The 22,556-nt window shown below is 30.8% G+C and overlaps 1 protein-coding gene across 1 annotated transcript in view; it reads right to left on the bottom strand.

Annotated features, from left to right (window-relative positions):
* Positions 1–668: 668 nt before the first annotated feature.
* The window catches only part of LOC107456842 (chymotrypsin-like elastase family member 3B), a 30,897-nt gene continuing 9,009 nt past the window's right edge, over positions 669–22,556 (bottom strand). Inside the window, exons 3-9 of the mRNA XM_016074807.4 lie at positions 14,543–14,765; positions 11,380–11,490; positions 9,358–9,577; positions 5,682–5,820; positions 4,148–4,301; positions 2,402–2,520; positions 669–947 (exon numbers count right to left, since the gene is read on the bottom strand). Coding sequence (XP_015930293.2) covers positions 756–947; positions 2,402–2,520; positions 4,148–4,301; positions 5,682–5,820; positions 9,358–9,577; positions 11,380–11,490; positions 14,543–14,765 — 1,158 coding nt within the window. The 3' untranslated portion in view covers positions 669–755. The remainder of the gene's footprint in view (positions 948–2,401; positions 2,521–4,147; positions 4,302–5,681; positions 5,821–9,357; positions 9,578–11,379; positions 11,491–14,542; positions 14,766–22,556) is intronic.

A 22,556-nucleotide genomic window follows, 5' to 3' on the forward strand; every position in this document is an offset into this window, starting at 1 on the left:
CCCTGAGCCATCGCGACTCTTAATTGAATATTTGCGGTTTACAGTATATTTTAACTTATGCATGTTTAGTATGTCTTAACAGATGTACTGGAACTGATGTCAGATGAGATTACGTAGCGACTGAAACAAAAAAATTGCAGGACTTGCAAATTTTCAGAAGAAATGTTCGAGAATTCATGAGGAATTATCAGGAAAGTTATCAGAAAAGTTCAAAAGTTCCGCAATCCAATAAGAAAATGGTATAGCGCGGCTTTCAGGAGAACTCTTCCAGACAACAGTCTCGTGTCATGGCGGGTACCATGGTTACGAGGAAAAGTCACTTCGAATAAGAGTGTGGGGTCAATAGTTTTGTCTAAATCTTGGCATAGGTCAGCGTGAGAAACAAATAGACACTTCCATTCCTCCATTGTCCCTGTCATTAAAAATGTGGTCTCGCTTGTTACCTTAGCAGCAGACAGGTTCAGACTTTCAGTCTGGAAGTGTTCTCCTCAAAGCCGCACAACAGTTAATTTTCAGTGGACTGGACTTCCAAAGGGGCGTGGCAGGAGTGACATATGGAGGGGCAGAACTCATCGTTATCGTGTAAGAGGTCCAAACAGATGAATCAATTCATAATTAGTAGACGAAAATAAAAAAATAAATAGTAAAATGAAAAGGAATCAACAGCATTAATGATATAAAACTTTATATATTTAATTTTTATTTTGATAAGTATACTTTCTATTGAATATATTTCCTGCTGTTTCACCCATTTTTCAACGATTTTCATTAACCGTTTTCTCTATCCAATTCATCTTGTGATTAATGTTCGCAAAAATCAATTTACTTTCATTTGGTTTGCATAGTTTTCCAAATCGGTACTTGTCCCCGGCGGCATTGTAGCTTGCGGATCCCATTAAACGCCATTTGTCTCTAAGAAAACAAACAAGAGGGCCACCACTATCTCCCTAAAAAAAGAGAAAGAATTTAAAATAAATCTATAATATACTAAAAAACATTCAAAATAAAGAAGTGAGGCTTCCTAGATATTTAATAATTATAGTAGGTTTCAGATTATGCTAACAGGGGAAGTACACATCTGCAAAATTCCTAGCAGTCATTTCTGCACCTGGGATAAAGTATGACTTATTAAAGTTCCAGTTTATTTACGTTTAAAGTAATAAAACTCTCCAGTTTCTGTTGAAAAGAGGTTAAAGTTCTCTTCCAGACAGACACGCGTGGATTTTTTCTCTAAATTTCTGTTCTTAGAAGATTGACAACTCTTTAGTATGCTGTATTCAATTTATAAATTAATATTTCTTGATTTAAATAATATTTAAAAAATTAATCTTTAAAAGAAAATATTAACAAATTCATAAATTTTCATTATTCTTTAATTTAAATACATTAAATAGTTTTTTTAAAAAAGAGTTACTTTTTTTTAATGTAACTATTAGTTTTTTTACTATGCAATAATTTAATTAAGTTTAATTAGAAAATGTAAGCAAAGTGTATGATTATGTGTATTATTATGATTCTAGTTACGCAATAAATAGTTACTTTCAATTTATTCCTCTTTCTTATCTTTTCATTAAGTAAATTAGTACTCTTTTTTTTACATTTTCATAATTAAATTTAATAAGATTTTAACAGAACAAAAAAAAATCAGTTTATCTGGAAAAAGAAAAAAAAATAAAGAAAAAAATAAAGAAAATTTAACATTTATAATTTTTTGTTATTAAAAATTTGAATTCATAAAACATTAAAATTCAGAAAAAAAGCTTATAAATTTAATAAAACCATAGAGGTGAAGTGTAAATACAGCGCGCACATCATGATAAGTTTTGTGCAAATGAATCCTATACAAATGAAATTTGTATAGGATTCATTCTTCATTCATAGGATTCATTCTTCTTTCTCTTAAAACATCATATAAATCCCTGTTATATCATTAATTCAGTCTAAAATTCAAATTTTTACTTTTAAAACTATCTTACAAAAAAAATATAAACAAATAAGAACACAGTTTATGAATGAATCCACAGGAACTGTAAAGTTTCGCCATTTTAACAGTAAAAGAACGGATATTAAATAGCGGATTTTAAATAAGCATTTTTGACCTAGGTGCAAAAATGATGGCTAATTTTTACCCTTTTCAGAGTTTTCAACCACACTACATTATTTAAACTGAATTTTGTTTTAATTAAAATCTTTCAAATGTCCCTTCTCTTGTAAGTAATTTGGACTCAGAATTGTTATTACCCGCTTTTGTGCATTGAAATTTACATTCAATTTTAATCTTCCCACTGAAAACCGGTAATGACGGTTTATTTATAAATTAAAACAAATAGTGATTACAAACTGTTTAAAAAATAACTAATTTGATATTTAATTAATGAAAAAAAATCAGAACTCATCATACCAAGCATGCGTCACTGCTGGGTTTTTCAACGCAAATCTGTGTATTTTCATGATGTGGACATTGCTCCGTGTCTTGGATGAATTGTATTGATTGTTTCAGTTCTTTGGAATATTCGGTAGCTGTAAAAATAAATCACAAAAAAAAGCATTTGAACTTACTTGATAAATCAAAAGTAAAAATTATCTGTAGTAACTAAAATATTTTATCACAACTATCCAAAACAGAATTACACTAGGCTTAAAAATAAGAATTTTTCAATCATTTTTTAACGACTGGGCTTACTAATGTTGGCTAGACCCAAGTGTTCAAGTATTTGAGGAATTTGGTAGTTTTTTTTTTAAAAATAAGTTAATGCATACAATTCTATAACCACTTATATTTAATCTGTTTGTTAACAGATTAAATGTATTTTTTCTTTATACATTTTAAATCATTCAGTTGCATGCATACATATGTACACACAAGACAATGGATTTGAAACCTTAAATTATTATTGTTTTGGAAGGTCTTTTGCCCGAAAAAAGACCGCATTGGTGAGATTATCAATTCTGCAAATTTCTGGAGTGTATTTATAGAAGAATAGATTGCTATCGTTATTGATTTTTCAGCATTTACTAAATATTTTTAATATCTTGATATCTGGATTCCGTGGTGGCCAAAAAAGAGGTTGGAAGTCATATCAATGTTCATTGAATCAATTTTGTACACTTTTGNATAATAATTGGAATTATTTTGTGGTGATCAGCATTATTGAAATCAATTTCTATATTAATTAACATTTGTGATAAAATACATAACATTTTAGAACAAAATAAGGATGTTGTACATGCAATGCATGGCTGTTAGCATTACCCGAGAAATACCACGCCATGCTGCATTTCTAATCGGGGAGTTTTGATTTTGGCAGTTCCCCTTGCCTACTGCCAATAGAAGTTTCAATTAAATTTTTTCTAAAAAATTTTTTTTCTGCAAAGCTCTAAGAAATGAACACTAAGCATTTAGAATTTCTTTGAAAACACAATTACAGATTTGGAATCTTGGAGCAATTACTGAAAGGCTGTCAAATGACTTAACTCTTGACAGGCCAACATAAAGTAATAATTAATTAATTCCTAATTGAGTTTGAATTAAATATTATCATGTTTTTAGGGCATGAATCTGAATTGAACAACCAGATAATGCTCCCTCTGGTTATTGTTTCCGTTTTTAAAAGCGCTATATGTTGAGCCACCTCATCTAGATTTGCCATGTGACATTTTTAACTGCAATCATTGGTCGATTTTCTAACGTTGCCATTCGGGGAGTTGTAATGAGGCTTTTTTTGGTGCCGTGTAAGAGAAATATATATATAGATTTTTAATATCTTGATATCTGGATTCCGTGGTGGCCAAAAAAGATGTTGGAAGTCATATCAATTTTGTACACTTTTGGTATGTAGACTGGCATTGTCGTCCGTGAAGTATCCGGCATATTCCAAATAAATATTTTACATTCAGGGGGAAAATTGTTTGCCATTATGTTCAGTTGTTGAATGGCTTTGTGTTGACCCTTCAGAAACCCAGAGACTATACTCCCATACCAGAAGAACATGTTTCGCTAAAAACTGACGTTTGTACCGTGCCAACAAGACAAGAGAAAACTTCCCAAGTTTCTAACTCATTGGCCAGTATGTGCAGCTTCCTTTAATGATCCACTTTTATGTATACGAATAGATCTCTTTATAGAGATAATTCTGCTTTTACTTACTTGGGGAAGTTTCGCCCCATCCAGTTGAATAGCACTTCCATCCAGACATTACTCCAAACCCCCACAGACATGCAGGTTGAACTCCATCGGTAAAATTAACTGGAGCATTCAGCTTTATCAGGGCAATGTCATTCCTGTAATTTGCAATCTTCAGCTAAGAAAGACATCAGGCATTTAAATTTTGTGCTAAGATAATTTTAAATTGGAAAGAAACCATGCATTCTATTGAAATATATTTTACATACAATTATAACAAATTAAATATTCAAAAGAAGGCCTTATTTTTCAGCTGTACTCTGTAGCGTAGCTATTACTACAATTATTCAATTCCAACTGACTATTATATAAAGCATGTTAACTCGATTCTGAAGAACCTTTAGATAGATGACGGTTGATATTGTCGGTAGTTTATCCACGCATTAGTGATCCGAGCGTGATCTAAACATGGCTACCTCAACAGAAATGGCCACTTCGATGTGAACACGCTTTTTTGAAGGAGGAAACACAGTGGACAGTTGACTTGCTATTTGTGACTGCAACATTGTCCTCCTCGGACTGTTGCTTCACAGTCTCTATCATACACAACGGGGGCCTGTATGCAATCAACTGCTAATAATGGCATAGGATAGACCACATATACAATCGTGATCTTAATACAGCTCTCTTTACAAGCTCTCAAAGTCCGGTGATCTTAAGACAGTTTCCCGGTGTCTCACAAAACAGCAATGAAACAACTAGTGATATTCATTCATCGAAATCCATCCCATGTAAAATTCTGGTGGGGACGTATTGTAGCTTAGCTACCACTACAATTATTCAAATCAAATTTACTAGTATATAAGACATGTTAACTCGATTTTCATCTGAGGAGCCTTTAAATAAATGATGATTGCATTGTTGTTGATAGTCTAGACCCACAACTCTCAACAAGACTGCTAAGAAAGATGGCATTTTTGAATTTGGTTTAGAGGTATAATTTTGTTTTAATACCAGTTTATGTGGCTCAGAGCTACATGTTCTGTTGGAAAAAAAATATCATATATATATATTTTAATTTCGTAGTTCATCAATGATCATATCATCAGTGTAAAAATTTAGCACTAAAAAATTAATGAAAAATATGACTTTTCGTTCTGAAAGCAGTAAAGTTGATGTCATTTTCATTTGAATGAAAAAAAATCAAATTTTTGTATTTTATAACTGAAAAACTATTCTTCACTCTGATATATCAGAAAAAGACTAAAAAACAATCTAAATAAATAATATGTGAAACATTTGCTCGTATGGTTTTTTTTCTGTGCAGAACGCAACTAATCGAAAATAATGTGTGTAAAGTAATGCCTGTAATTAAATCAATGCTTCAGTTGAAGGTGATTACAATAAATACGTAAGATTTTATGCTGATTTGAAACTGAGGAAAATTAAGATCATGTTGAAATTTTTGGCTTTCCTACTTTTGCATCACTTGATAAGTTTGTATGAATTCCTGCCGAAAACTCCCTTAATTCAATGAATCTAATAAACAAAAACTTACTTCTTCTCCATCCAAACCAGGATAGGCTATTATGGGATAAGGAATAATTCTTTCAGCCACGCGATTTACTTCGTATTCTGATTTGACAAATTGGTAATGACTGCCAAGGACAACTCTTACGTCATTAGGATGCTTGATACTGAAATAATAAAATAATAATAAAAATACTGAGATACAATCATGCAATTTAATTCAAGGGAGTCTAACGATAAACTTACTGATTTCAAAACTAAAATTCTTTGGAACAAAGGTTGATAAAGAAATCAAATAAACCGTATATCTTTAGTGAAATTATTCTCATATTAATTGGGAATTTAGTGGATAACCTGGTAGGAAGTGCGATGGACTCACCTTCACGTAAACAGGAGTTCGAATCCAGCAAGACGAAGACTCTCCATGTAGTAAATGGTGACTGGTGCAAGTTAGATCTGTCGGGTCACAAAATCCTCCATATCAAAATAACAAATTATACCTCTGGGGGTACGGAATTGGAGATTGATAGTTCGCTGATTCAGGTCAAACTTACGATCTGTAGATGAATGAATGGATGTATGAATGGGTTCACAGTATAAACGAGTGTGGCATCTAGGTGTGGCAGGATTCGAATTTTTGGCCATAGATGGCGCCACTGGAAAACAAGAACAATCGCATGCCCTCTTTTTTAATGGCTGACAACAACAACAGCAACCATTGATGACTAGAGTGATTAGTTCTAGCGTGAAAGGAGATTGTCATTACCAGGTTAGGAGGTTAAAACCAGAATTTTATTGAACAACGTATGCTTCTGGTACTGGAATATCTTGGGTTATATTATTGTTCTGCGGCATTTGTATTCGTTTCAAGAACAGAATTGGCAAATTTTGTCACTAAATTCCTAAATTTTTCATCTAAAATTTTTACAACTTTCACAATAAACATACCATTTGTCTAATTCTTTTGGGGTTTGTTTCCTTCTTTGCCGTTTCTTTCTGAGATTTTAAATTTTTGAAATCTAAACACCCAGTAAATAGTTATAGACGTAGAGAAAAATAAGTTTGCTTCTGGATTGTAGTCATTTGTAAATTTTTTTACAGTTGCTACTTAGATAGACAATTCTAAACCATTAAACAAAGGTAATAATACTTTTTTGAACCCTTTTTAAACTATTATAAACGTTACACGAAGATGAAAAAAATACAATATGCAAATGGTTAAAATAGTTAATACTTTGTGTATATATGTTATCATGAATGACCGAAATCTAAAGAAATGTCGACTTTAAATAATAAAATGCAAATGTTGTGTATTTAAGTAGAAGAAAAATAGCGATTGGGGGGAGACAGGCAAATACTTTTTTAATCTTCGCATGTTATATTACCTTTCGCCAATGGCATCCTTGAATTTTGCCCAATAGACCAATAGTTATAGAGGTAAATATTATTACCGGTGTTTTTCTGAAGTTAGTCAAATTCTATGATCCGAAATTTGCAAAGTATCCCACTATCTAATTTCTTCAGTTCGAAGTTACTTCCATCGAAATTATTTAATTATTGTTTTGACCACCATTATTTGACCAACAATGCTCAATCAATGTTTTTTTCAAATGTATGTGCTTTATTTTTTATGGTCTATATGCAGGGTTTCATCCCAATTAGAAATAAAAATATTATTCTTAAAATTATATAATAAGGAAGCATTTGATTATAGAAAAAAATAGATGCAAATTCACGCGACAGGGCATAAATACTTGGTTTCAGAATTCATGGGTTCATTTCAGATAGCACTGTAAGTCCTTTCAATCTTTTTTTCGTTGTGTTTTAATGCATGCAACAACTTAAGAACTGATGCATGCTACAACTTATCTACAAGAGAAATTAAATATAAAAAAAACAATTTTAAATTTCTAAGCAAGTTTGAGGCGTAATAAAATCTTACGGGGGCAAACGTTTTCCGCTCCAAACTAAGTATTGGAAGAGAAAGCTTTTATGCAACTGTTTTTTAAACTTTAGTGCGTTTTAAATTCATTAAATGCTTTTCTTCTTCTTAATGATCGACTTATAACAGTAAAAAATGCGACATCCTAGTTTTATTGTTGTTGTTGTTGTAGTTCATTTACGTCGCACTAGAGCTGTACAATGGGCTATTGGCGACGGTCTGGGAAACATCCCTGAGGATGATCCGAAGACATGCCATCACAATTTTGATCCTCTGCAGAGGGGATGGCACCCACGCTTCGGTAGCCCAACGACCTGCACGCGAAGTCGAGCACTTTACGGTAGCACAGTTTTACGAGGACCAATACCGCACACCCTCGGTCCCTACGCAGACTGATCCAAGTGGTCACCCAACCGCACACTGACCGCAGCCAGTGATGCTTGACTTCGGTGATCTGCTGGGAACCGTGTCTTAACGATCAGTCCACTGCGGGACCATCCTAGTTTTAATTCACCCAAATAAATTATTCAGAATCATAAATGCAAGTTAGAAAAGCTTTTTTCCTAATGAATCATAATTTCTATGCGTGAAGTATATTTCAAACGTTTTTAATTTTTAAGCATTTAGACAATTTTAGAGTCATTATATCGCGGGAAAAACCATTCATGGAAAATTTTGTCTCAACTATATTGATATTACAAAATTTCCAATTTAGAGAAAAAAATTTGAAATTTAGAGTTTCAATAAATCTAGAGTAAACTATGAAGTTTTTATCTTCGCAAGATTGCTTTCTGATTGCATCATCTTGAGTAATTCTTTCATAATTTGTTTGCATTTTGACAATTTGAAACATTTTTTCAGCATTTTAAACTTTATTCTTTTCTCCTTGTTTACCAGAACTAAGATTTTTCTGTACTTAAAATTTTAAATTAACTTTTATAGGTAGTGCGCTGCTAACAACCGACTCATCCCCGTAGGAGGCAGGAATACTACTGACCCGAAGTCCGTGCTCGTTTCTGCTTCAGGAAAAAGAGTAGGACACTTAGAAGGGAAGGCTTGCTCTCAATTAGATGGGAACACTGGCAGTAGATGGAAAGATCAGTGATTTGGTCCCCAGGGGAAACCCTGTGAGTGTGGCTCACGGAAAACAATTTTTTTTTATAACCGTCGTTGAACAGCTGACCCAATTTACGGGCTTACGACTACTAATGTTCAACTCCGTATCCTTGTTATTTTGAACCCAATCCAGAAGACAAGGGAACACCTGGATATACAAGTATTGGGGGAAATTTGCCTTCGTGGAGGACTTTTTGATGGAACTAATCCTCATTTTCATGCAGAGGAAGATCACGAGAACCTCCCACAGTTAGAATGGCGGCAAAGGGACTCTAACCCATGATCCGTCTACCACTGAGGATATTTCATGTCAGTACATTGGTCGGTGCAAGTCGGATGTGGAATTCGTATCACCCAGCGATTACTGTGATTCGAACCCAGCTCACTTCATTGGAAAGCGAACGCTATATCCCCTGAGCCACTGCAAATCAAAAAAACAGCAAATAAATGGCGGAAATAAGTTTAAATTAGAAGGTCATAAATTAGTTGGTAACTAAAGTTACTTATAAGCTAAATATGGGGAATCTAGGTTTGTTTCCATTGACCCGTACATATGTAGGTAAAAGAAAATTTGCTATGAAGGATTTCTTCCGTAATGTAGCGTTTACTTAAGCATCCATCTCAATAAAAGTAATAACATATTTACCTCGTGAAACAATGAGCTGCACTAATGACCCACTGTGGACTAATCAGTGTACCACCACAAAAGTGGCCGTTCGGCTCAATCTCTGAGTACTGCAAAGATACTTGCCATGGCCAACTGTTTGGAACAGCCCCCACTAATGTGTTGTTATCTACGTATAGGTTTTTGGGTTTTATAGGAGTATTTCCACAGTTATCATCAGATAACTTTGCAACAGGGAAATCTGCGAACAAATGAACATTTTATTAACACTTTCCAATAGCTTTCATTGACCGAATATTTGTAAAGACATTACTTTTCGATTGCGAATCACGAGAGATAGTTTTTCATNACTATCAAACTCACAAATGGACCAATCAGTGGTTAGCGCTGATTTCCAGCTGACAGCGTCCGGTCCTAAGAAACCAGGCCTTTAACGAGAGCTTAAAGTAATAATGTATATTCTCTCATTTCTGCAATTTTTAGAGAACTTATCATACTTTTTATCTTTCTATATTTGAAAGCTGATATCAAAATTTTCAGCGATAATTTGATAGCTGTTGGCAGACTGATTTCAAATTTAAAAAAGAAGTGCGACAGGAAAGACCATTTTTTACATTTTTTAAAGTACGTAATTTTGCATGGCAAAATACAAAATTTCAGAGAAATCTATTGAAATTTTCCTTAGAAATCGCATTTTAAAAAAGTCATATATTTAAAGTTTGATTTCACAAATTTTGCATTTCGCCATATAAAATTACGCACCATATAATTTTTACCATTAACCGACCGTTTGCTGCATAAAATTTTACAATTAAAAAATCTTTTGCCTATTATTAAATAAAATAATAAAAAATAATGAATATTTACAAAAATTTATTTTTTGTATGGAGTTCTTTTTGGATAAACAATTTTTATAATTGTGTTCAAAAATTTTTAATTCACTTAGAGAATTCTATCGTGATAGGGTGAAATAAGCTAAAAGTAAAATTGGCATTATGGGGTCCAAATTTTAGATCGCTCTCCAGACCAAACTATGAGAACCATATTTCCCAGATTGCGGCTACTTACAAAATGGTATTTTCAGAAACATTAATCCAATCGAAAAAAGATAGGTTAATTTAGAAAAAGTGCATTTTTAAGTCTTATTTCCTAGCTTAAAATATCGTCTGCACTAGTTAATTACCATATTTGAGGGCATCCCTTTGAAGCCTATTCAAGATGGTCCGCTTTTTCTCAACTGTACAAATTTTTGAGAATTTTCATTGATTTATGATTTTTGAGGAAATTTGAACTTCAGATCTGATCTAGCTCAATTTGATAGCTTTCATAGCAATCGATTTAATGAATAAAGTTAATCAAAATGTTATGATGGAAATTTTGATTTATCAGTGTCTTTGAAAATTACTCCCACTGAAATATCACATTTTATTTTACATTTTAATATTTTAATAAAGAGACGTGATTACTTATATGTTTCAGTCTTTCATATTCAATTGTGTAAGCGAATAAATTGTTTTATAATAACTTTTTTTCCATGCATTAAATGTTTATGTACGAAAATTGTTTTTAAACTTTCAACATTTGCCCTACCCTCCTATTTCAAACACATTAGTCTATTTTTCAAAGCCTAAAGATATGATTATTATTTGAATCGGAAAATGTCAAGCTTTTCCAGGCAGTTGGGGAGCATGGGCGGAAACCGGGTATTTAATACAACTATCTGCCCACTGATCCAAATTATGGAAGTGTAATACGAGCGTGAACTTGTAATGTCTTCGAATCATCATTAAGGATAGGTCTAAAATCCATTCCCAATAGCTAATTAGCTCTAGCTCTTGTAAGCGTGTACCATTAGCTCCAGTAAGACGTCATTTATGTATAAAAAAATAATATTTGTTTTCACTGCGAGTTAAAATAGAGCGTGTCGAAATAACTAATTCGAAATAACATTTTTTATCTAAATCTGTAACAACTATTGATATTAATTAATAATAATTATAGTAAGGCAACTTTTATATTCTTTGATATACTAAGGCAACTTACCACAGTTTTCTTCATCGGTACCATCTCCACAATCGTCGATACCATCGCATTTTCTTGAATTTTTGTAGCAATTTCGATTCCTGCAAACAGTTTGTCTTCTTCTGCATAGCTCTGAAAAATATTTTTATTTTTGATAATTGCTCTTCCAGGTAATACTAAAAATTAAGCAACCAAAACGTATAAAATGCAAATATAAAGAAGAAAATGTAAAGGTACTGAAACGAATCAACAAAAACTATTCTCATCAAAAATCAGCAACTCTCTGATGTTCCATAAATTGTTTATTTTTAATTTATCTCGTTACATGTTTTTTTTAAAATTAATGTTTTTGTTAGCCAGATATTTTTTACATATTTTCAGACTTTATATTAAGCTACATAGGGTTGATTCTTAATATATAAAGATTGATATTTTCTAAGAATATAACACAGATTATTTGCAAGAATTTCTACCATGAACCAATACATTACATTTTTAAAGTATCTCAGTTTGAGAAATTTTAAATTTTGATTTGTGCGTGTGTCATATACTAAGACTTGATGTTAATATATTGAAAAAAGCGGAGGAAAATGCTTTTGAATTATGTGGGGGGTAGTCTTAATTCACTAAAAAACTACATCATTTTGACCTATTTGTATTAAACATACAAATTTTGGGAAGCTTTCTTTAAACATTTTGCAGGGGAACAACATTAGTCAAAACTCTTCAAATTATGCAATACTCATCCTGAGTATTTGTTCTTAATGTATATCCGTATTTTGCAGCATATTTTTCAGAATTAAATTAGTGTAACAGATGTTTGATTTCAACCGAAGTGTGGACATACATATCCTTCGAAGTTTCGCTGGTTATCTGGCCTCGAGGGACGTTCAAAACGTTACGTCGCATTTAACGTTCCGTTTTATTAAGCTCTGTGTTTCGAAGCTCTGTCGTCAAGAAAAATAAAGAAGTTAAGTGCCTTAGACTTGAAGCAAAGAGATTATTTTAAACGATAGATAATCTTGCCATGAAGCGTTATCAGGTCTTTAGAATGTACAAATAACTTAAATAATTTAAAAGTTATTAAACTTTTTTTAGAAATTGCGAACTGAGATTTTACTTATTTAAAATGGTGTAATAAACGTATAAATACCTAACTGTTCAAATTTTTCTTGACTATTATTAAATAAAATAATAAAAAGTAGTAAATATTTACTAAAATTTATTTTTTGCATGGAATTATCTTTGGATAATTCTATGAAAATTTTATAATTGTGTGGAAATTTTTTTCGTTTTGCTCAAAAAAATCTTAAGATGTAGTGAATACGAGATATGATTCAGAAAAATTAATTTTAAGGAGACCAAACTTTGGATCATTTTCCTGACCAAACTATTGAGACTATATTTCCCAGATTGCGGCTACCTCCTATATTTCGGGGGTCAGAATTTCGAATCCGTCGAAAAAAGATATGTTTATTCACAAAGAGAGAGAGAGAGAGTACTTTTTGTGCTTGATTTCGTAACTTAAAATATCGTCTGCACTAATTAATTAGCATATCTGAGGTCACCCCTCCAACCATTAGGTGAACCTCGAAGGTGAAGCTTTGAACATTATATTCATGGTGGTCCATTTTGTTGGATCACTTTAATGTGTCAAGTTTGCTCTAAGCTTGAATTTCTTTGATTATAAAAAACTGAATTTATAAATTACGTGTTTAGAACTATAAATAAACTCAATGAGAAATGATCAAATGGACAAGCGCATAACGGAAAAAAAATATCTCCCCCATTATTGGTTTTTTTACCCTATGCTATAACCCACATTTATGCTTTGCTGGTTAAATTTTTTTAAATATTTTTTTTTGGATTTACTAAAGTAATCAGCCGATGACCACACAAATCATAGGAGGTAAAATAGCTTCCCATCAACTTTATAAAACTAATAAATTGGGTGGGAAGTATAATTATCTCTGTCTTATAAAGGGATAAATAGTTATAGAAAGATGATAATAAATTATTTTATTATATGTAAAAAATGAAGCTTGTTTATTTATTTATAATTGGCATAAAATTGTATTTGAATGTCATTCTAGGTCTTAAACTGATAAGGATCTCACTTAATAGTTTAAGACATTTTCAAATTTAGGAGCATTTACTTTAAAGATTAATGAAGTGTTGTAAACGTTAGGTTTGCAGTTGAACTCAGTGTCAAAACTATGTAGTTATATACACTAAATTGCATTTACACTCTATGTAAGTATGCTATCGTTGTATAAATATATTTTTAAAATATGTAACATTCATATTAATATACTAAAACAGAAAGAAATAGTGCATTCAAGTGTGCTGCATTCTAAGCCTAGTAGTAAAAATTGAATATTCGAACATTTGTTCTTCATAAAAAAAAGAATAGAGTACGTCTCTAAGAATCCACGTAATTCCTGTTAAGGAAAGGTGATGTTGCATGAATCATTTATAAAAAAGTTGCATCGAAATCATCACTGGAAGGGGATTCATCGGAATTTGAAAAAAAGTTGGATATGAAGTGTCATAACAAACCGAGAAAATGCACCAAAAGTGCAGAAAAGTATTCAGTGCTGAAGAATGCTTACAGGAAAGTTTAATCAACGAAAGTTAAGACAAAGTTCTAGTTAAAGATAAATTGTGTAATGAACTGAATTAGTTTAAAGTTAATATTTTGTGTGTATATGTTACCTAGAATGACCGAAATCACGAGAATGTCGACTTTCACCGGTGAATGTCAACAATCGCATAGTCGCCTTGGTGAATGTCTGAAATAGTTGTTACATCCGATTTGATATTAATTTATTCGTTGATATTATTATATTTATTTGATATTTTAATATCTGCTGAGGAGAGATTAGGAGAATACAGGTTAAATGCTTACCGATCAAATGTATACCGGGATTTTGCACTTACCAAAACCTAGTATGTATTTCGGATATTTACTAAAGTGACTACGTGATTTCCCGATACAAGGCAACAACCACCAACTTCGGTCCTTCATAGTAACATATGTATTTTTGTTTCAAAATAGAAAATACTGAAGTGAAAATGGTTGCCTTGATAAATAAGTGTAAGTCAGTTGTCTTAATTTCTGGTGTTTATGTACCTCCAATTTATTTTTGCAATGCACATGTGTTTCATTATTCGCTCGTCTTACCCATGCCTGGAGATGCTTCATACTGGATAACAAATCCTCTTCCATCCGAAGTCTTCGTTTGAAAAAGCACTTGTATTTCATTTTCATGAGAAAGAACCGGACGAGGAATATCATAACCACAAAACACACCCAAATTACCATCTTGTCCACTAAAGATGAGTCTATCTTTTTTACAAAGCTTTGAAGGTTTTATATCGAAGCCAGTAAATGTTATTTTTATCCTCTACAAAAATCAAAAACATGTCACCTATTTATGGTGGATAATTTAAAGTTTACAATTAATAAGGTTGATATTTAATTATATAATTATAATGATTTTAGAAAATTAAAATTTATTTAAAAAAAGAGAGAAATACATTTGCTTTAATTGGATTTGAATATGGTAAAAATATAGAGTAAAAAAGATGTTTTTAGTAAATTTATTAATAATAACATACTATTCAATCAATGTGTTTATATAGAACTTGATTAAAATAGTTAGATATCCATTTTTTTTTAAAAATCAATTGTTTAAAGAGTTTGTAGATTTACTTTTCGGACAAATAAATATTACAACAAATTCTTTTAATTCTATTCATTTAATTAAAAATGGTATTTAAATGAATATTTTTAGAAACATTAGAATTCCAAGTAATTAGTTAACTTACATTAAAATTAAAATCGTTTCTATTATCGTTATATATCAACAAATCAAATATCTTCTTCTATTTTAATACCTATTTCCAAAGAATTAAAATTAATATTATCATCATGTTTACGAAGCAAGATTAATTACTATATAAAATAAATATTATTAAACAAAATTATATAATCTTGTAAATTAAAGATAATTAAATCATCAATAAATCAAAATACAAATTTAAAATTATTAGCATAATTGTTTTCATAATGGTGTAAGAATAAGATAGCTAAGAGAGATGAAAAATTAGATCCTTGTGATATTTTATCAATTTGTATAAAAATATGTTTTCTATTGTAAAGTTAATTATTAAAAAGTCAAAAATTAATTAGTATATCTCAATAATCAAAATTGCAATTAAGGATATTTTTAAAATCATAGCAATAACACAAAAGATATGTACAATTACACACCCACCCACACACATATATATAGCACAATAAATGAACACAAAAATGACAAAAAGAAAAAAAGGGAAAAGCGAAGAAAATTAAGAAAATCATCAAGCTTTACTTACTGCTCATAAGCTGCAAATATACAAAACTCATAACATAACAGAATAATGAAATTACAGAATAATGAAAAAGAAAATTATTTAAGAAAAAATTCAATTAGAAACCAGAAAAAAGATTTATAATCCCTTCATCAGCTCACACGATTATATTCTCAAAAGGAGTGCCTTCTAATATTGTATCAATATGGCCAAGACAAATATATCAATACAATAGAGTGAGGAGCACTAAAAAACCTTTCTGTAACATAACAGAATATAACACATTAACCCCTTAACTATCGGTTAATTTTCAGGAAAACGGTCATAAAAATTCCTATTTTTTGGCTTTTGTATTTATATTACGTATTCGATCAGTGCTGAAATCTAGCTTAAAATAAACTATCTATAAGTTATCTTAAAAAATATCCTGGTACTGCGATCTGGTGTGTAAAATGAGAAATAAAATTTTTTCCGGGCAAAATATATGAATTAGTTTTATGAACACTCCAGCCCTTCAATATCACGGGTGCTAGAAATAGAGGGCGAAAACTCACCCCGTCATTTTCACGGGAGCGAGAAAGAAGGGGTTAAGCAATAAATATCACGTAAAAAACAGAATTTTTTTTATTTTGTTGTTGTTTGTTTTCCCGGTATTTTTTTAAGAATAATTTTCTTCTTCTCTTTTTTTCATTATTCTGTAATTTTTCTTTACATTTTGAGCTCATGTATGCATGCATATATATATATATATATATGACTACGTGAACCCATGGNTATATATATATAGGAACTTTACTTTTGGAACATCGGATGTGGACTGCTTTTTTGAGTATTCACCCACACAAATATTAACACCTATGACTAAAAAACACAAATTTTAATATCGCGATGCATTGTCCGAAGCATATCGCATTATTTGCCATATTCAGCTCGAAGTAAAATACAGGTTTAATTGCTATTAACATGTAGAAAAAATATTTAAAATGTTGCTTTTGATTCAAGATATAATTAATTTCCCTTGTCTCCTAATCCGCCCTCTACTCCCGCAATGCACTTTTATAAATAGCACGCTATATGAATATCGCTGTGATTAATTGGTTTGAGTAATTGCAACTAATATATTCACGGTAAAAGACGACATTTATTTTTGAGTGCTTGCTTGTATTTTACTTACTGAATAATAAAAATAAGATTTTATTTCAATTTTAAGAACAACAAATTGATTAGAACAATCGAAAAGGAAACAGCAAAGTAAGATAGAGTTAATTTTCAGCGAAAATTTAATAAAGTCTGTGTAGTCTGTTGAAAATATTTCCTTTCTTTTTCAAACTAATTAAAAATAAACTTTGATTAGCTTTGGAAATCCTTTCTAAATCAAAAATTGAGGGCAAATTTATTAAAATGAAGCAACATGAGGTGCTGATGTGTCGAAAAAGAGACAAAGAAAATATAATTTAGTTGAAAAGTTAGTAAAATTCAATTAAAATATTTCATTAATTTCAAGAATACTACTGAATTTAAAAATATGTTCAAGAAGAAATTATTATACAGTAAGCTTTTGGCGCAAACTTCAATAAACCTTTTTAGCTAAAGTTTATCCGCATAATAGTATCGATTTTAAATTTCTCTGTTAAAAAATCGTGAATGACAAAATTGAGCGAACATGGGATGGTTCTCTCTCAACGCAAACCAGGGTAGCAAGAGGAAAATGAACTCTACATCTTCTGGCAGTCTCTCTCCTTTACGAGTAGATTTAATTTTTTTCTCTTACATATTTCTATGGTATCGTGAGTATCGTGATGAATTTTTTATGAAAATGTTTAGTGCAAAATATGCTAACATTTATTTTATATTTTATTTTATAACCATCGTTGAAAAGCTGACCCAATTTTTGGGTATAAGACTACTAATGCTCAACTTACTTCGTATCCTGGTAATTTTGAACCCTATCCAGAAGACAAGAGAACTCCTGGATCAAGTATTGGGTGAAATTTTGTCTTCATGGTGGACTTTCTGATGGAACTAACCCACATTTGCGTTACGTGGTGAGGAAAACCGCGAAAACCTCCCATGGTTTACCCGACGGCAAGGGACTCTAACCCATGATTCATCCACCACTAAGGATATTTTACGTCAGCACTGTGGTCGGGCGATGCCGGTAGTAGAATTCGTATCCACCAGCCATCAACCGGGTTAACCTCATTGGAAGGCAAACGCTGTATCACCTGAACCATCGCTGCTCACGTATTGCATTAAGGGAAAAAAATATCGCTTTTATCTCAATAGCGCATTTGAGGGACAATAAACCTAAAAAACAAAATTGTCAAAATCAAATTGTGCACTTATTGATTATGAGATCCACTGAATTTCATTTTTATGGGTTTTTCGCCAAAATGGAACAATCTTTAACTGTTATAAATTTCTCTAAATTAAAAGAAATTACCTAAAATCTCTCTCTCTAAACTTAAATAAATGTAATGTGTGTGTATGTATGTCTGGACTCCTAAACCATCTACAGAAAGCGATGAAATATGATATACAGATAGTTTCAAGCACGAGGAAGGTCACTGTCAACATTAGAACATTCTGCGATAAATCGTTCAAGCAGGGTGAGCGAAAAATCTAATGGAATTTTCTGATTGGGTAAGCGTAAGTCATTGTTTTAAATTTAGCGAATCAATTTTCACATATTTTAAAAAAACATCAGTGATAAATGCTAACTTATAGCTTCATTTGATCGAAAAATAGTTTATTGCACGTATTTAAATATTTAATTATTTTATATTCGCTATGCCAGATGAATTCAATGAACATTACGTGGTAGCACGCGTGGTCTACCTCACAAAATTTGCACTTTGTCTGATACCACGTGCTTTTCTTTTATTTATATTAATTCTTTTAATCGTGTTTCGAAATAATTGCTTATTTAAAACAAACTGTAATGGAATTCGAGATCGCAAGGAACTATAGGGGGAGTTGTTCTATGAGACGAATACCTGCGATTTCTATATGAACCGTCATTCAGTTACTCTGGAAACGTCCTTAATGTAGCGTGTAGCATTGCAATTTTCCTTCTTTATTGTGGCTTATTAAATTTAGAAAAGAAAATTTTTTGATATTCGTTCTTATGCAAACGAAAACAAAATGGTATCTCTTTTTTCAGAGAAGGAACATCCAAAACACATCGGAAAAATATTTGCAAATAAACAGGAAAAAAATACGTATCTTCCTATTAGATTTAAAACCTAATGCCTGAGAAATAGTTTTACTAAATTTAATGATATAACCTGAAAGTCCTATTTAAACTTTCCATTCCATAGTTTTAAGAATCATATTATTTCAAACATTAAAATAAGCAAAAAGTATTCATAAGCCTCATAATTTTATTTATTTTATTTTGTAAAATAGGTTTTTTGACAAAAATTTTATCAAGAAATTTTAAGTTTCAATAAAAATCATTATTTAGAAACTAAAAAACGAAAAATGAAGAATGTTTACGAAGCGAAAAAAAAAAAAAAAAAAAAAAAAACAATTCCGAAAATTCATCACATTAAAATAAAAAACTTTTTTTTACTCATAATCAGACGTAGAAAACCATTCTACAGAAAATTATCATCAAATTATCCTGGGTATCATCTTTTGGATTCCCTGTTGCCTTGCTGTTTGCTGATTTTTGACGCCATTTTTAGTGCTACGAAAATGCGTCTTTGGGATTTGCAAAAAACAGAACAAGATGCAATTTTAATTTTTAAATAGCGAAATATTTTATCAAAATATTTTATAGCGAAATTTATAGCGAATATTTTAGAAATTTATAGCGAAATTTATATGGAATATTTTATAGCGAAATATTTTATCAAAAAACGAAAATGAACCAATTCCCATGGCATGAAACTTTATCTTGGTAAACGTACGTTTTGGAAATGTTAGTTCAGTTGGAATCTTATTTATTAGAGTTCGTATGGCGACAGCATCAGGTGAAAGAAAATAGAGATTGTTTTGAATCTATGTTAAACTCTATATCGGCCCATTTTCTACCGAAATTCGATTGACTATACTTAGATTTAAAATTAAGTGTTTTGAATTTTAAAAGTGTTTTGATCTTAAATAAACTGTTTTATTTTATGATTTGCAGCAAAAAATTTAGGGGTAGATTGGCGGCACTTGAAAACTGACAAATCTGTAGCTGCGGTGGCGTTAATGCGTAAGTAACGAATTTTTTTTCCATACTTTTCTAAATCATATTACTTCAAGCATTAGAATATGCAAGCAATATACATAAACACATAACGTTATACCAGTTAATTTTCAAAAAGTATTTTGACAACAATTTTTATCAAAAAATTATAAACTAAAAAGCGTAAAATAAAGAATTCTTAGGATAAAATAGTGATTTAAGAAATTCTTCATATTGAAATAAAAAACTTTCATATTTTTTCTTTTCTTATTCTTATAGTTCTTAATCAGACGTAAAAAACCATTCTGCTGAGAACTATCATCAAATGAGAAAAAACATTATTTACAAGCAAATTTTTTATTATAAAAATCATAGCACTCACCTGCCTTATAAATCCGGAGAATTCCAATTGAAATGTTCTTTGTTTGAAAATTTTATTTTCAAATAATATATACATAGATTATCCCTTCATTACTTTTAGATAACATACCACACAGCAAAATTTTATAATTGTAAGATCTCGATATGAATTTTAATATGTAGCTTAAAAACGGAATAGCTGAATTCTAGTTGAAATTATTCTTTCAAAACTAAAAAACACTTACCAAGAAAACGATAAAATTTTATGAATAATCAGCACGAATGATACTATTTCAAGTGATTCGGACGACTCTTTATTGTTGTTTTCCGAATTATATAGATACAGAAATATATACTATTCTATAAAGAAGAAGAATATTCTATAACTATTACAGTTCTGTACTTTCTGAATTCACATTTATTCATTAGAATGAAGAAGCAATGTTGACTTCACTTTAATTTGTAATGAATTAAAGACAGAAAAAATGTATTTTACTGTAATACACACATCTGTAACATTATGCGATCCCGAAATCGGAAGTTATCAGTTGCAAGTTTATTGGTAATGGAAGTTAAAAATTATTGAGGAATTTTTCTTCAAAAATTTGGCGTGTTTTGTTTCTGAAAGATTTACCAATGTTCTGGAGAGTTTTTTTCAAGTTCTTCGGCCCTTTGGTAAGGGAAATTTTGCTTCTTATTTGCTGCTTAAAAAATGGGGTCTGACTCTGCCAATGATTCTGATGGAACTAAATGAAAACTTAATAAATAAATGCCTGATATTTTCAGGCTCCCGCTAGAGGGCGTACTTAAGCTTTGTGATAGCGAATGGAAGAAAAAAATATTTATGTATTCAAAAGCAAAAATTGACACGTTGAATACCATGTGGGTCACCGGAGACCAGCACTAAGCTTGTTCGTAGCACCCCGGGGGTCACCGGTGACCTCAGTGAACTAAATGTGTCACGAAAGATTACAAAAATTTACTGTTCTGCTGTAAATAATATTTCATCAAAATATGCAACGCATAGTAGAAAATCATTTTGGTCAGACGGACAAGCCGTGTAAAATTAGCATGGCATTCAACGTGTTGATGGGAAAGTGGTACTAATTCGTTTAGGAGAAACATTAAAAATTGGCGCCAATGAGGCTGAATTACTCCAATTATGCTTAATTAATTAAGGTAATGTATGCATATTGAAATAAAAGAAATAAGCAATATACTAGAAAACAAAAGAAATGGAGTAAGGGTATTTATTTATCTAGAACAGTAAGAAATCGTCATACTATCATTGACGACAATGATGCTTAATTAATGTGGGTAATATGTATTAATTGAAATAAAAAAGAAAGTAACTTCTGACCTCAAAAGCAAAAATAAGTAGAAAATATACTTATTCGCGTTTTGGGCAACCGTAAAAAATTCTGCATATCATTATCGACACTAAAGCTCAATTAATATTGATATTGTGTATTAATTAAAGTAAAATAAAATAAGCTATGTGCTCAAGAGCCAAACTCATGGAAGAAAGATTATTGGGAAATTTGTTCAAGAAAACCGTAAAAAATTCCCTTTCACAGAAGATGCTTAATTCATATGTGGGTCATTTTCACGAAAACAGGCATTTTTCAGTTCATAAAATCCCAAAAAAGGAAAGTGAATAAAAAGATCTGAAACTTTTTATATTAATAGAAATATGTAATGGCATTATAGAGAAAGTATATATCCTATAAATTATACTTAATATTTAAATAAATTAATTAATTTCACTCTTTAAAAAGTGAGGGAATGATATTTTATTTTAATACATGTTTTTCTCTAAGTTACAGCTATCTCAAGTTTGAAAATGATAACATACTAAGTATATCAAATATTCATTATAATTTAGTTTTATATATTTAATAGTTTTTACAGGTTTGGGAAATAAAATTGGCTGGCACGATTGAACACAAAAAAAATTTAATAATATACTCATCTTGAATCATGCCCTCACTTCAGCGTCATTCCCTCACTTTATACACTAGTGAGGGAATGACAAATTTAATAAAATTTTAAAATAACAGTTAGGCGTAATTAATTTCTGAAATCAATCACATACAATTATATTCCTACAAGAAAGCAACATATAATTATCCACTTTCTCGATGAAGTTGTATTTTATTTTACTCTAAAAAAGGACATGAGGGAATGACAAATGTAAGAAATTTTACCTGGCTTGATTCATTCAAATTTATTCCACAGCAAAGCTTCTTTAAGTTGAAGATGGAAACATACTGCAATTTTGTTCTATGATGCCAGTTGTTAACTT

This window comes from Parasteatoda tepidariorum, chromosome 3 (assembly GCF_043381705.1).
Source record: "Parasteatoda tepidariorum isolate YZ-2023 chromosome 3, CAS_Ptep_4.0, whole genome shotgun sequence".
NCBI lineage: Eukaryota > Metazoa > Arthropoda > Arachnida > Araneae > Theridiidae > Parasteatoda > Parasteatoda tepidariorum.